This window comes from Cricetulus griseus (assembly GCF_003668045.3).
Source record: "Cricetulus griseus strain 17A/GY chromosome 1 unlocalized genomic scaffold, alternate assembly CriGri-PICRH-1.0 chr1_1, whole genome shotgun sequence".
Classification (NCBI taxonomy): Eukaryota; Metazoa; Chordata; class Mammalia; order Rodentia; family Cricetidae; genus Cricetulus; species Cricetulus griseus.
In genome coordinates this window covers 97,746,024-97,759,797 of record NW_023276807.1, presented here as the reverse complement: position 1 = coordinate 97,759,797, position 13,774 = coordinate 97,746,024, and the positions used below count along the sequence as shown (strand labels likewise).

At 46.7% G+C, this 13,774-nt stretch overlaps 1 protein-coding gene across 1 annotated transcript in view; it reads left to right on the top strand.

Annotated features, from left to right (window-relative positions):
- The window catches only part of Adcy1 (adenylate cyclase 1), a 106,207-nt gene that overhangs the window by 80,646 nt on the left and 11,787 nt on the right, over positions 1–13,774 (top strand). Inside the window, exons 13-17 of the mRNA XM_027388141.2 lie at positions 252–505; positions 903–1,029; positions 11,460–11,576; positions 12,505–12,651; positions 13,097–13,195. Coding sequence (XP_027243942.1) covers positions 252–505; positions 903–1,029; positions 11,460–11,576; positions 12,505–12,651; positions 13,097–13,195 — 744 coding nt within the window. The remainder of the gene's footprint in view (positions 1–251; positions 506–902; positions 1,030–11,459; positions 11,577–12,504; positions 12,652–13,096; positions 13,196–13,774) is intronic.

The window sequence follows — 13,774 nt, the reverse complement described above, 5'->3', positions numbered from 1 at the left end:
AGACAGGGGCTGGTACTACCTGGTCCACTCTCCTTGCCCCAGCCTTTTCCGTAGATACCCAGGAGCCTTTGCAGGCTGCAGCAGCAGAGGCAGTGTGAGACCTGGCTGGTGGTATCAGAGGCATGGGGCAGGGTTGGGGGGGTGCTACTGCAGAAGGCTAGTGATTCAGTGAGGCTGGGACACTTAGGCCTTCTGAGGGGTTGCTGTACTTTGCCTGGGCCTTCCTAAGCCTTCATGCCCTTGCTCCCCAGGTGGGCTGCCTGCCCTGGGCCTGGAGCTCTCAGTCCAACAGCTCCCTAGTGGTCCTTGCAGCTGGTGGCCGGCGCACTGTGCTGCCTGCCCTGCCCTGTGAGTCTGCACACCATGCCCTGCTCTGCTGCCTGGTGGGCACCCTCCCGCTAGCCATATTCCTGCGGGTGTCCTCCTTGCCAAAGATGATCCTGCTGTCTGGGCTGACCACATCCTACATCCTTGTTCTGGAACTCAGTGGATATACCAAGGTTGGGTAAGTGTGGTGCCCCAAGGAAAAACTCTAGACAGGGTGATGTTAATTATCATTCTCCTCTGATAATAATTTGCATTAATCACTATTATTCTTAATCATCACCTCAATTAACTCTACAGTCCTAGAACTATCTCCCTTCCTCCCTATCTCTTACACACACACACACACACACACACACACACACACACACACACACACACACACGCTTGTGCATGTGCACCAATTAGCAAGCCAATATTAGTGGTTTTTCCATTTCTATTCTTTAGTCCAGATTCTAGTAATACCTCTAAGTTTTGGCCTCGCTACCCAAAGATGGCTCTCTGCCCAGACCTAGGGTTTGGTGGCCATGTCTTGCCTGGAAGCCGACACTGATGGAGTTTCTTCTGTACCTCCCCAGGGGTGGTGCCCTCTCTGGGCACAGCTATGAACCAATCATGGCTATCCTGCTGTTCTCATGCACACTGGCCCTGCACGCCAGGCAAGTGGACGTCAGACTGCGGCTGGACTACCTCTGGGCAGCACAGGTAAGTTGAGCGCTGTGTTTCCTAGGGCATGAGATGACCATAGGGAAGGTAGCAGAGACACTAACTGCCCATGTGGCCTGCCGAAGCCTTTGCTCAGTAGTGCAGAAGAGCCAGCACTGTTCAGGGACTTGTCCTTGAGGCTTGAGTTCTAGGACTGGCACCTGTGGGATGGCTGTACAGATGGCTTCAGAATGCATGGGCTGGGGACTGCCATTGGAGTGGCTCTGTTGTAAGGCAGTACCTTAGGGTATCTGTGGGGATTGGATGTGGTCAGGATCCCATCAGGGTCCTTTAGAAAACTGAACATGCCAAACCTCTCTCTGCTCATTGTGGACCTAGTAATTTTCAGGGTGTTTCTGACAGGAGAGGCAGGAGGGCCTCTTTTGTGGAGGCATCAAAGAGTAGCCATGTGAGCTGGTCTCGGGCCCTGACTATACAGGCACCAGGCAGGCTGTCACATTGTCTGTAGTTAGCTTTCCATTCAAGTGTGAGGAAAGGGCTAGCTGGGCTGCTCATAAAACCACTTTGGGGAGTGGTGAGGTTTACCAGTGTCCATGACAGGGCAGAGTGGGGCTGCCTGGTGCTGGGGTGCATGCACCCCTGCACATCACCCCCCACACCCGTACACACTTGTATCTGAAAAACTGAGGTAATTAAGCATTTGAGCAGCTTGCACAGGCTTGGTCTGCAGCAGCAAATTGTCTCATGAGCCTTCCTTACCTGAAAAGGAGGGGTGACAGCTAGTGAGCCTGAGCCTCGGCAACAGCCAGTCTTCTGATTTGGATGCACCCGGAACAGCTCTTTGCCTTCAAAGCAGTCGGTCGAGCTTCCTCAGTTATAAGATCAGCACTGCCCAGCAAATGAAATCTCACGTGAGAAAACAAGGTTCACAGGGGGACCTGTGTGTGAATGACACTGGTCAAGCTGGGGTAAGCAGTGGAATCAGGCTATCACTGCAGTCTGTGGATAGCTGGTCAGGCTTGGAGTCCTTGTAGGCAGTACTTAAGGCCAAGCAGGAACATCTTGAGCCTAGGACCTGGAATGTGCGGCCAGGGCTGAAGTTCCCAGCTTAGAGCTGGGGCTCAGTTGCCAGATAAGTAGGGACAATTGGGAGTGACTGTGAAACAGAGGTCCCCTGTGGACACAGGAGTCTTGAGTAAAGCCAGGTGACTGTGGTTGTGAGACCAGCTCTGACACACTTGGTGGAATGGGAAATCCTGTTGATTTGTCCCTTTTCCTGGGGCTGAGTTGAACAGCAGGTTGTACAGTAGAAGAACAGAGACCAGTCGGTAGCAGCAGGAATGACAAGGCGTGGCATGAAGTAGTCCTGGCGGCAGATTTCAGCATCTGGTACCGGCCAAATTCTCTGACCAGCAGTAAAATAGCGTGAGAACACATAAAATGGAGTGCATTTTCCCTTCTTGGCAACCTGTCCCCAGGCCTGGCATGACGAAGCATGTTGTGATCTCCTGGCTTGGTTATGCAGATGGCCCCCGTCCCTGGGCTACAGGTCATTAATCATGTTGGGTGGCTAGTTCTTGCAGCACTTGCCATTGACCCCCCCTCATCCGGAAGCAGGAGCAACTAAGGAGCCTATTGGTTCATAGCATCCAGGTGGGGGGTGCCCCTGGTGATGGCATTCGCCAGTTCCTGGAAAGGAGACCTGGCCAGTTGCAATTTGCCCTAGTCAAACCAGGTAATGGGAAGAGCCTCTATGGCAGCTGTGGCATCGATCGCGGTCTTTGTAACCCAACTGGCTGCCTGCTATGGCCTGCTCTGGTCCACTGACCCTGCCTTCAGCAAGATCCTTGGGTTACTGATCTCATAGTGAATATCTACTAGAGAAAAATGCACACACGATGAGGCTGGAAGACCAGCCTTGGCACAATGAGGTGTGTGTGGGTGTCTATAAGGTTGTTTCCTAGGGAGGGTATCTAGTTGGTTTTACAGTCTAAGCAAGTGGAAATGAGGCCTGGCTATGAATTCCTTGGGGGTGGGTGATCTCATCACCCCTTGGGTAGGCATTTTTCTCTTATGGACTGACGTGGCCTTTTCTTGTCTTTGATTAGTAAGTTACCATATTTGTTATTAAATTCAGTATTTAAATGTTATTAAGTCATGTGATTCTCCATCCATCCACACCTTCTACTGCTACCCATTACATATAAGTTTTCAGGAAGTGTGTGGCACAGATGCATTTCCTCGAATGTGGTCCTCATGCATGAGTGTCATGATGGAAGGGTTGCTAATGGAGCATGCTGACACATTTTTTTTTTCCGTAGATAGGTAACAAGAAATGTCACCTTGCTTTCCTGTAACCCCAGCAAAACATGGGACTTTCAGGACTTTGACTGTTTGCTCTCTGGATATTTAGTCAGGTTGTTAGAGACATGAGAGCACCTCAAACTATTGCCTCATTGTCCGGACAAACACTAGCTGGGTTAATTATTTTTGGATACCACGTTGGCCATACAACCCTACATAAACAAACGGGCTTTACTTTGCCCTTGGTGAAATTCTCTGCTTCTGTATCTTTAACTATTGGCATCATGCTGTCTCAACATTAATTTCTTTTTTAGTTTTTTGAGGCAGGGTGTGTGTGTGTGTGTGTGTGTGTGTGTGTGTGTAGCTCTAGCTGTTCTGGAACTCACTCTGTAGACTAGGCTAGCCTTGAACTCAAGTCTGACCTGCTTCTGCCTCCTAAGTGCTGGGATTAAAGGTGTGCTCCGTCATGCCCAGCAACCAACATTATTTTCATTGAATTAGTAGATAGAATCCTTGTGACAAATATAATTCTAATTTTATGTTCATTTGTATGGATAGTTTTAACTTGTTTGTTTACCAATAAATGCTTAATCTCAGGTGAATCCCATCTTGCTGAAGCCATCACTAACTATAAGGAGGGTTGCCTGTGGGCTGACTTCCCATCAGTAGAATTAGATCAGACCCTGTTGCATTTCTTACTTCTCTCCACAGGTTCTTGACCATGCTTTCTTTTTCTGCACAGGAATGGCCTTAACAGGGACTTTACATCATGCAACTTAAGGTTCTTTTCCTGGGACTCTAAAATGCATGTGTCTTCCTTTTCTTCTGGTTAGCATACACTTAACGTCAGGGACGTGAGTGTGCACATGGAGCCAGATGATTTCTGATTAGCTGGCATTAGGCTCTACCTCTAAAAACTTTATCACTCTTATTACTATGCTGTAAATGATGTATATGCATGGGGGCAGTGAGCATGCCACAGCACTTATACGGAGGTGAGAGGACAGCGCTGTGGAGTTGATTCTCTCCTTTCATCTTTGCCCTGGTTCTTCTGTCAGTCATGTGCAGCAAGCACCTTTCCCCACTGCACCATCTCACCAGGCCAAAGCCTCACTCCTTATAGGTCCTAGCACCTCTCACCATACCACACCGAAGACTGAGTCGTCTGCAACACCCCCTCCACATACACACATAGACATACAAACCCTGGGAACAATCCACTGGAGAGCAGAGAAGTCTTCCATTTGTAATAGTTTTCTGGGAGACTTTGGTAGAGTTAGAGTTGTTTCTTCCATAAATGTTAGGTGGTGTGAAATGAATTTGTTGTCTAATGAGGAGATGCTAAAGTAAAATTTAAGTTTCCTAAAAACACGTGGCCCTCTAGGCCTCCCGTTGCTTTCTGCGGTGGCTTTGGGAGTTTGATCTTTCCCTGACAACTGCTCCTTAAAATTGGCTATAGCATTCCTTGCTGTTCCTTTAATATTTATGGTGCCTGATTGTATTATTTAATTTCTTGTGACTGATCACAGCTGAATTTATTGTTATTTTAATTCCTTTTAAAGGTGACTTGTTCTTCCTAAAATAGGGTCTCTGCTCATGTTAGAGATGTGTCCCAAGAGTGACTGCAATGGTTCTGGGAATGCTGGCATGTGGTGTAACTTTATGTTCATTTGCGCCAGAGTATTCTCTGACTTCCACTTTATTTCTTCACCTAAAGAGGAGTGTGTTCTTTGCTCTGGAAGAGTCTACAGAGATCTTGTAGTTAGTACCTTTCAAATTAATTTTACTGTAGCCAGAGAATATATATTTTCATATATATGGCTTGGATCCTGTTAGCTTTTTTGAGACTCACTGCACTGTCCATGTTCTGTGTGCTCCCAGACAGCATGTGTTTCCTGTAGCTGTTAAACGTGTTTTATAAATCTTGATTGAGTCAGAGTTTTTATGGAAACAGCTCCAGAACAGAAATGAAAGGTCATCAGAACATGATTCTGATTCTACATTTCAGAGCCCTGCTTCCAGAAGAAAAACAAAAACAACAAAAAACAAAACAAGCAACAACAACAACAAAAACCCAATTTTACAGAATAGCTGGAAAGAAAATCAGCATGGCCATTATTGGTCAAGTTCTTTGGACCCAGTATTCGGATAGTCAGGCTGGATTGTACCACAGTGACTAACATGCCTAGCATGTCAGTAGCATTGACTAGCTAAGATTCTTCTTCCTACTGAGTATCTGTGCAGGTCAACCATGGCCCATGCCATCACAGTCCTCAGACAACAGACTGGGCACACCAGCCAAGAGTGCACCATAACCCCCTTGTCTTTAAGGGAGGCACTTCCACCTTAGAATGTTCAGAGAGGATGGGGAATATTGGAGTCTCTTGTGGGCAGGAGGGCTCACATTGCTCCCAGGCCCCTCTGGTATTACATAAAAGGGAGGTTTATATGGTCAGCTGTTCAGCCCAGTCTGCTTGGCCTGAGACACCCTGATCTAAGAGGTAGTGACACCATGGAGAGTTGAAGGCACTATCTGATCTTTGTTCTTACACTGTGGTCTTTATATGGACAGAAGGCATGTGTCTTACAGTGTGCCCTAGCTTATGTGGCAAAGGAAGGTTAGGGTTGTTCTGATGATCTTTTGGATGGGGCCTTCTCTGGCCTATACTGGCCAGGACTCACCTGAAGACTTACTTGAAGGGGACCTGTTGTGAATGCAACCTGTCTTGGGCTCACCACTCTCTGTCCACTTGGGGAGGTCTCTAGACTTCATGGGAGCTTATTCCATATGTGAGCCAGAAACCAGGCTATGGTGTGTGTGTGTGTGTGTGTGTGTGTGTGTGTGTGTGTGTGTGTGTGTGTGTGTGTACTTTTTAATTAGCTTACAAATGAGTGAATTTTCACAGTGCTTCAGAAGTTTTAGTTTGCTAGCCCACCCTTTGCCTGCTCTTCTCCCCAATCCGCACTCCCATTTCCACTAAATTTTTAACTCCTCGTTTCTTTTTGTGCCCTCTCTCCTGGAAGCTGATGATACTTGACTTTAGCTTCCTTAATATCCTAGTTTGGGTTACAGTTGCTGCGATGAAACACTATGACCAAAAACAGCTTGGGGAAGAAAAGGTTTATTTGGCTTACACTTCTACATTGTAGTCCATCAATGGGGAAAGTCAATGCAGGAATTCAAGCAAGGCTTGGAGCTGAAGGCAGGAGCTGATTCAGAGGCCATGGAGGAATGCTGCTTACTGGCTTGCTCTCCATGGCTTGCTCAACCTGCTTTCTTACAGAACCCAGGACTACCAGCCTAGGGGTGGCACCACCCACCATAGGCTGGGCCCTCCTCCATCAATCACTAATTAAGAAAATGCCCTATAGCTGGATCTTATGGAGGCATTTTCTAATTGAGGTTCCTTCCTTTCAGATGACTCTAAGTTGTATTATGTTGACATGAAACTAGCCTACTGTACATGAATAGTTCATTTCCGTCTCTGGGCTTACTCCAGAAGGTGGCTCCTAGAGCTAGGGGTGTCTCCAAAGAAACATACTAGATAATTCAGAGGAAGAGGACATCCAAAAGTGCCTTTCCAATGACTATATGAAAATCAAGTAATGTGTTATCCTGATATTAAAGAGTGAAGTGGTGGCCATACTCTTGGCAGGTGCCCTGTGACCCTTGCAGAAATCACAGTGGAGGATGGAGCAACTGTGTAGGCTGTCCGTTGTGAGGAACACACTGTTTATTTCAGGCACTGTGTTGGGGGTTGCTGGTGTTCTCTGACTGAGAATGTTTTGTCAGGGTGATGGGTGAGAGTCACCTCTATACACGTCAGCATCCCAGGGAGGTGCCAGGTTAGGATGTCAAATGTTTCGTTTTGTTCTTTTTCCAAATTACAAGCATACCAGCTCTGACCTCCTTGGAAATGCTTCATCACGGTTGATAGATGTGCCTGGTCAATGAATTCTAAAATGTAACACACATGAGGAAGGGAACACCTTTGGATGACGTGCTGAGAGCACATTTTGGGAACAGTTCAGTATGTTTCTCATGTGACCTTGTTGACAAGAATAATGTGTGTCATCCAGTAAGCTATTTTTTTTAAAATCTCAGTTTTCTGTTTAGAAAATCTTGCAGAATTTCAGTGGATTTTCATTTCATTAAAAATATAACAATTCTGCCTGCTTCATAAAAAAATAACTGCTTCAGGTAGGTTGGACGTTTATCAGTCAAATCTCAGCAACAAAAACCTTTTGATCAGTGTGTGGAGTAAGATACATTTGAATGTAGGAAGGACAAAGACTCTAGCAGTTCCTAAACCTAGATACTGCTATAAGCAGAACCCAGAATAAAATCTTTTAAATCAGTGTGCTAAATCAGGACTAATTTTCATTTTAGTGCTATTTTTTTTAAAATCCTGTTTTTAGTCTTTGGAAGTTTCATATGCTTGCATAAAATATATTAATCATAACTACAAAAGGAAGTTTAGATTCCTTTTAAGAGCATATATTATACTTTTGTGTGGGGCTGGGTATAGTGGTGTACACCTTTAATCCCAGTTCTTGGGAGTCAGTGGCAGGAGGATCTCTCTGAGTTCGAGGCCATCCTGGTCTACATTGTGAGCTCTAGGTCAGCCAGAACTATAGAGAAAGACTGTCTCATAAACAAAACAACTAGTATCTCTCTTCTCTCCCATCTCCTATCCTTGGTGTTTCTCCATCTCCTTTCATGTTCTACTGTCACCTGTAATTGAACTTTTCCCTTGGGTTGCAGGATTGTAAGTTTCTATATAGCTCATTCTCTCACCATTTATTTTGGCTAAACCCCCTGCCAACACTTCATTTCCCCATCTCTTTACCCACCTCCATGCTTGACTCTTTCCACCTCCAGTGTGCCCTGCTGTTTTCATTTTACCTGCATTTTACCATCCCCACTCCCTTAAGGCATTCACTCCAGAAGTTAGAGATTATTCAAGCATTTTATTTTTAAGCAAAGAATATTCAATTCATTTTTTTAAATTAAGCATTACTGATAGTAACAATAATTGCTTTGGAGAGGATAAATAATGTTATGCCATTTATACAAGCAAGCTATTTATTTTTAAAATATATTTTTCCATCTTAGTTCTACCCTGTAAAGGCTTTCCTTTGGCGTTCACTAATACACAGCATGTTAAATATAATTAGTAATACATTTCCTATGGAGAAGAGGGTGTTTGCAATGTTCTGTTGACAGGAACGGGGGATGAAAAGACAGAGGCCGGAAGTCAGAGGCCATTGACCTTTGAGAGAGACCCAGAGCAAGTCACAGACTCAGTCATGGGACACTCATTGCCAGAGGGCCACCCCGACAGTGGCTCAGGGCAAAAGCATGCCCAGTCCCCTTGTGTTGTTTTTCTTTCCAGCAGAGGTCATGGACTCTGAGCCCCCTTCAGATTGCCAGTGGTCATGTCCTTCTGTTTGCAGAGTGGGTTTCAACCTGTCTGGCTGGTGGTGGCCAGTGTCAGATCTGGTTTGACCTAGAGTCTGGGGCCCATGGGGTATCTTTCTTGTGTTTCCATGCACTGCAGTCTACCCCTTTCTATTGGGTTATGTTAATTCATTGATCTCGTTTAAAAACAAAAAAAACAAAACGAAAAAGAAAAAAACATCACTTAGGGCCCACTCTACTTGCTTTGGACTTTCACACTGTGGTGGCTGTGTCCTCACCACAACTCTTTGGCTCGAACCTTCCTCACATAGCTCCTTAGAATCTATACTTCTTGGTTTGACTGGTGGTATCATGCAAGAAAATCTAGCAGCACGTAACTGGTAAAGTCAACTCTAGGGAGAGTAGAGTAACCTTCCCCAAAGCAAATACAGCTCTAGGAACAGTGGTTCTAAAAGTGCATGAAAAGATGCTGTAGCACAGAGATGTGCTTGTCCTGCCCTATACATCACTAACCACCACATGGGATTGGCCCATGGATGGCTATAGTAGGCCTCAAGCATCAAAGGCCCTGTGGTGGCATTTCTTCTTAGCTCTGTAGAGCCATAGTTCATGGTAAGTTGGCTATGACTGGCTGTGCTTCTGGTGGTTTGAAGGAAAATGGTCCCCAAATGGAATGGCACTATTAGGAGGTATGTCCTTAGGAGGAAGTGTGTCAATGCAGGGGGTGTGGGGGGGTGGGCTTTGAAGTCTCTTTTTCTTAAGCTTCACTCAGTCTGACTGTCAATCAACTTCCTCTTGCCTCTGAGTCAAAATGTAGCATTCTCAGCTCCAATATCATCTCTACTTGCATGCTGCCATGCTCCCTTTCATAACATAATGGACTGAACCTCTGAAATTCTAAGTGAGCCACACTCTCAATTAAATGTTTTCTTTCATAAGAGTTGCTGTGGTCATGGTGTCTCTTCTCAGCAATAGTAAACCCTAACTAAGAGACTGCTCCTGCCAGCCCCCTATGCAGTCCTTAGTTCTTCATTCCCTGCTTCTGGTTCAGAGAATATGCATTCACTGGGATAAGCTGGATCCACCCCAGCCTGGTTCTCATAGCATTCTTGTAGTGCCAGCAGGATATAGGTTCTTATGGAGGCAACAGATGTTCTTAGTGGGTGGTGTCCTGGGGAGGTTTCAGCCACCTGGTCCTGAGTCTTCTGGATAAGGCTTACCTGGGGCTGGTGCAGTCTAGAGTGGGCGCATAGGTTCCGAAGAGGTGTTCAAGGGACAGGAACGGGATCTGGGGAGTAGACCCTGAAAATGGGAGAGCCATTATCAACCACTGAAAGTTACAATTTGGGGTGGAGAATCCTTCAACCCTGCATTAAGGCTCTGGTCCTGTGTCAGGTATGAAAGATGAAGAGTATTCATGTGGACCACCCATGCAGCTAGAGCCCTGAATGGGTGATTAGTGAGGTTGGAGTCTACCCCCTTCCAAGAGAATTTACTCTAGACACTTGGGGAACAAGGAAAAAGTCCTTTAATAGCATGTATCCCCTTCTGGCTATGTTAGACCCCCGGAAAACTCAGGTATCCGGGGTCCCAGGCCATGACTGCGGTCACCCCAATCACCAGGCGGATTCGAGAGCTTGATGTAAACTGCACGAGGCTTTATTGTAATTTAACGAGCTAATCCCATGTTAGCTCGGGTCTTTCACCCACCCACCATGGCGGATGGCTAGCAAAAGACAGCTCCTAGGGCCTCCCAAGAGATCTTATAGGACAGTGTAAGGGGAGTGTCTAGGGGTACTAACAAGCTCACGATTGGTGTGCCTCCAGGCTTGGAGGGCTTGCCCTGTGTTGATTGGCCAACTGGTTGTTATGGCCCATAGGCCCTCCCAGGGTGGTTGCTATGCTTTGTGCATCATTGCTGTGCACTTGTCCGTAAAGCACACCCAGGGTTGTAAAGCATAGCGCCACCAGCTAACTTCTGATTGGTTCCTTGTCACAAGGCAGGCATCTGACTTTCTAGTGACTAAATAACTTCTAATTGGCTCCTTGTCACAAGGCCAGCTTCTGACCTCTAAGTGACCAAGGCAAGTTATGGCAAGCACATGTTCGGCTGTTATGGCTGCCGAAAGGGAAGCTGGTCCCTTCAACTGACACACAAAGAGAAACCAGCCATGAACGGAAACTTAACATAAGGTTTATATAGGTCACAGGCTTCAATATTCCACATAGAAAGCTACACTTTGAGCAACTAAACAGAGACAGAAAACTTCAAGTCTGGCCAGTTAGGACAAGTTGGAGATTTTTACACAATGATATTGTCACAGTTACTTTTAATGTAGATCAACATTGTTCTTTTCCAGTAGTTGTTACCTGGATCGTCCTATCTGACAGAACTGTGTTCTTCTTGGTGAGAACCAAGATAGAGGCATGTTCTTTGATGGAAATAGGGCCTAATTGGTGGCAATCCTGGTGAACAGATCTTAGCAGGAGCATATTCCCAGCAAGCCTCTCCTGTGGTTCCTAACAAGCCTGTTTTAGTGTGCTGCTTATCTTCTGGGTAAATTAGAGACAGTGCTCCTTCAGCTAAACTCCACTTTGTGTAACTTAATATTTCCTAAGCAAGCTTAGTGGTGAGCCGATTATCACATCATTTGATCACCCCCAGTCTTTCCTATATCAAGGTGTCATGGTGGGAGGGTGAGGGCAGCGTGCATGGTTGTGATTCATGACGCGTGCCCTCCAGGCGGAAGAGGAGCGGGATGACATGGAGAGAGTGAAGCTGGACAACAAGAGGATCCTCTTCAACCTCCTGCCAGCCCATGTCGCACAGCACTTCCTCATGTCCAATCCCCGGAACATGGTGAGTGTAAGGGACTCCTGCTGGGTGACAGGACTTCCTGGTGTGCAGCTGGAGTGCCAGCTCAGCATGGCCCACTCTGCTTCATCTGCAACTGGGGGCCTCTGTGACCTTCAGAAATCCCTGATTTAGTTGCTTAGCTCCCTGCCTGGTCTTCCTGCCAGTCTCCCAGAAATGGGTAAGTTCTTGGCCACCAGGGAACTCTGGGGACTCTAGGTTGACAGGTGTGCATTTCTTTCACTTACTTCGGCTTTGATCATGGCCTGGGTGTTAATATTCATAACACACAAGAGGAGGAGCGTGGGCTTTAACGAACTAAATTTAGAGAGGAAACCCTCTTTTTCAAATTTGGATGTTTCCAATAGCTTCCCTCATTTGGGGACAATGTGAACAGAAAAAGCAGAACACGCTTATGTGTAACTATCTGTCACGTCTGCTTGAAACACGTGGAGATTTTCTTTCCCTCCTCTGCATGGAATGTTTGGTCAGAGCTCCTCACAGCCTTGCCTGCTGTAGTTCCTGCACGAGGGAGATGCTTACAAAGGCCAAGTTCAAAAGTAAAGAAATCCAGGGTGGCTTTTAAGGTCCTAGGGGCAGGAGCAACCTGGAGGTTCAGCCTTAATCTGCCCGGCCGGAAGCAGCTGCTGGTGTGTCTGTGCACTCAGCTGAGGTTTAGAGCCATAGAATGTGTGGCTCTCAGTGATCCCCCTTCCCTGCGATTCCCTCACCTCATTAGGCCCAAGGATAAAACTGACCACCCAGGATTTGCCCATGCAGTGCAGTGCACCATCTGGAGCCCCCAGTGTTTCTCCCTTCTCTCTAGAACCAACTGGGGTCCTATGGCCTGCCTCGTCCCCCTTCCAAATGCTGTTCCTATTGGTTAGCCATACCTGGCGTGGCATGGTGGAGCTGACCCCGTTTGTCTTTGCAGGACCTCTATTACCAGTCCTACTCCCAGGTGGGCGTCATGTTTGCCTCCATCCCCAACTTCAATGACTTCTACATCGAGCTGGATGGCAACAACATGGGGGTTGAGTGTCTGCGACTCCTCAATGAGATCATTGCTGACTTCGATGAGGTGAGTGAGGCCTTGCAACAGCATCTACTTGCAGGGTAGCAAATCCTGCTTGTGTCCACTGTGTCTCCATTAGGGTCCAGGGCAGCTGTGACAGTTGAGACAGAGCATAATGACTCTAAGGTAGGGACCAGGGCCGGGCAGCTCCCACTCCAGGTGTGCAGGTTGGAACCTCTAGGCCCTTCCCAGACCAGGCACTGTGCCTGCCCCAGCACTGGGGATTCTCTTCTCCACAGTGACTGTGGGCTTGGCTTCAGGGACATGGATGTGTCCTATGCTGTACCTCCATGGTGCCTCTTTCATACATACAGCCAGATACAAAAACAGACCAGAGGAACTGCTGTGCACAATTAATGGCCTCCTCCTCCGTTGCCGCCTAGTGGGTGATGGCTATATGACATCGCTCCAGTGTTCTGTGATGTTTAACAGTTTTGTTTTTTAAACAAAGCTCATGGACAAGGACTTTTACAAGGACCTGGAGAAGATTAAGACCATTGGTAGTACCTATATGGCTGCCGTGGGACTGGCACCCACAGCAGGAACCAGGGTAAGTAGTTCCCAGGCCACTTGCTCAGACTGGCTCTCTTGCAGATGTTTCTGGGACCCTGGGCAGGTCCCCATACTGGGGTTGGTTTCTCTGTGTTAGATTAGAGGAGAAGATCCTTGGCTATCTTGCCATTGGCTAGTTCCCTCTAGATACCCAACCTTAAGAAATCCCTCAATCTTTAGCCCTCCTCTCCAGCTACCTCCTTTTGCTCCCGGCCTTGGAATGCTGAAAATTGTGAAATTGTGGAATTGTGTGGAATTGTGAAAATGAATGAGTCTGCAGCTACTAAAGAGATTAATCCAGTAATAAACAGTCTCCCAGATCAGGAGTCAGCAGGTTATTTGGCCCAACATTTAAGAAATGAAGGATGCCAGTCACCTCTAGCCTCTTTCAGAAGACAGAAGCAGAGGGAAGGCTTCCCAACACTCATCCCAGGTCATACCCTCATACCAAAGCTACACAAAGACATCACAAGAAAGGAAAACCACAGATCGGTATTTATTCCTCATAAATGTAAAAGCATAAATTCCTTATCAAACATTAGCAAAGTGAATCAAATAGTAAGTAAAATGAATGCTA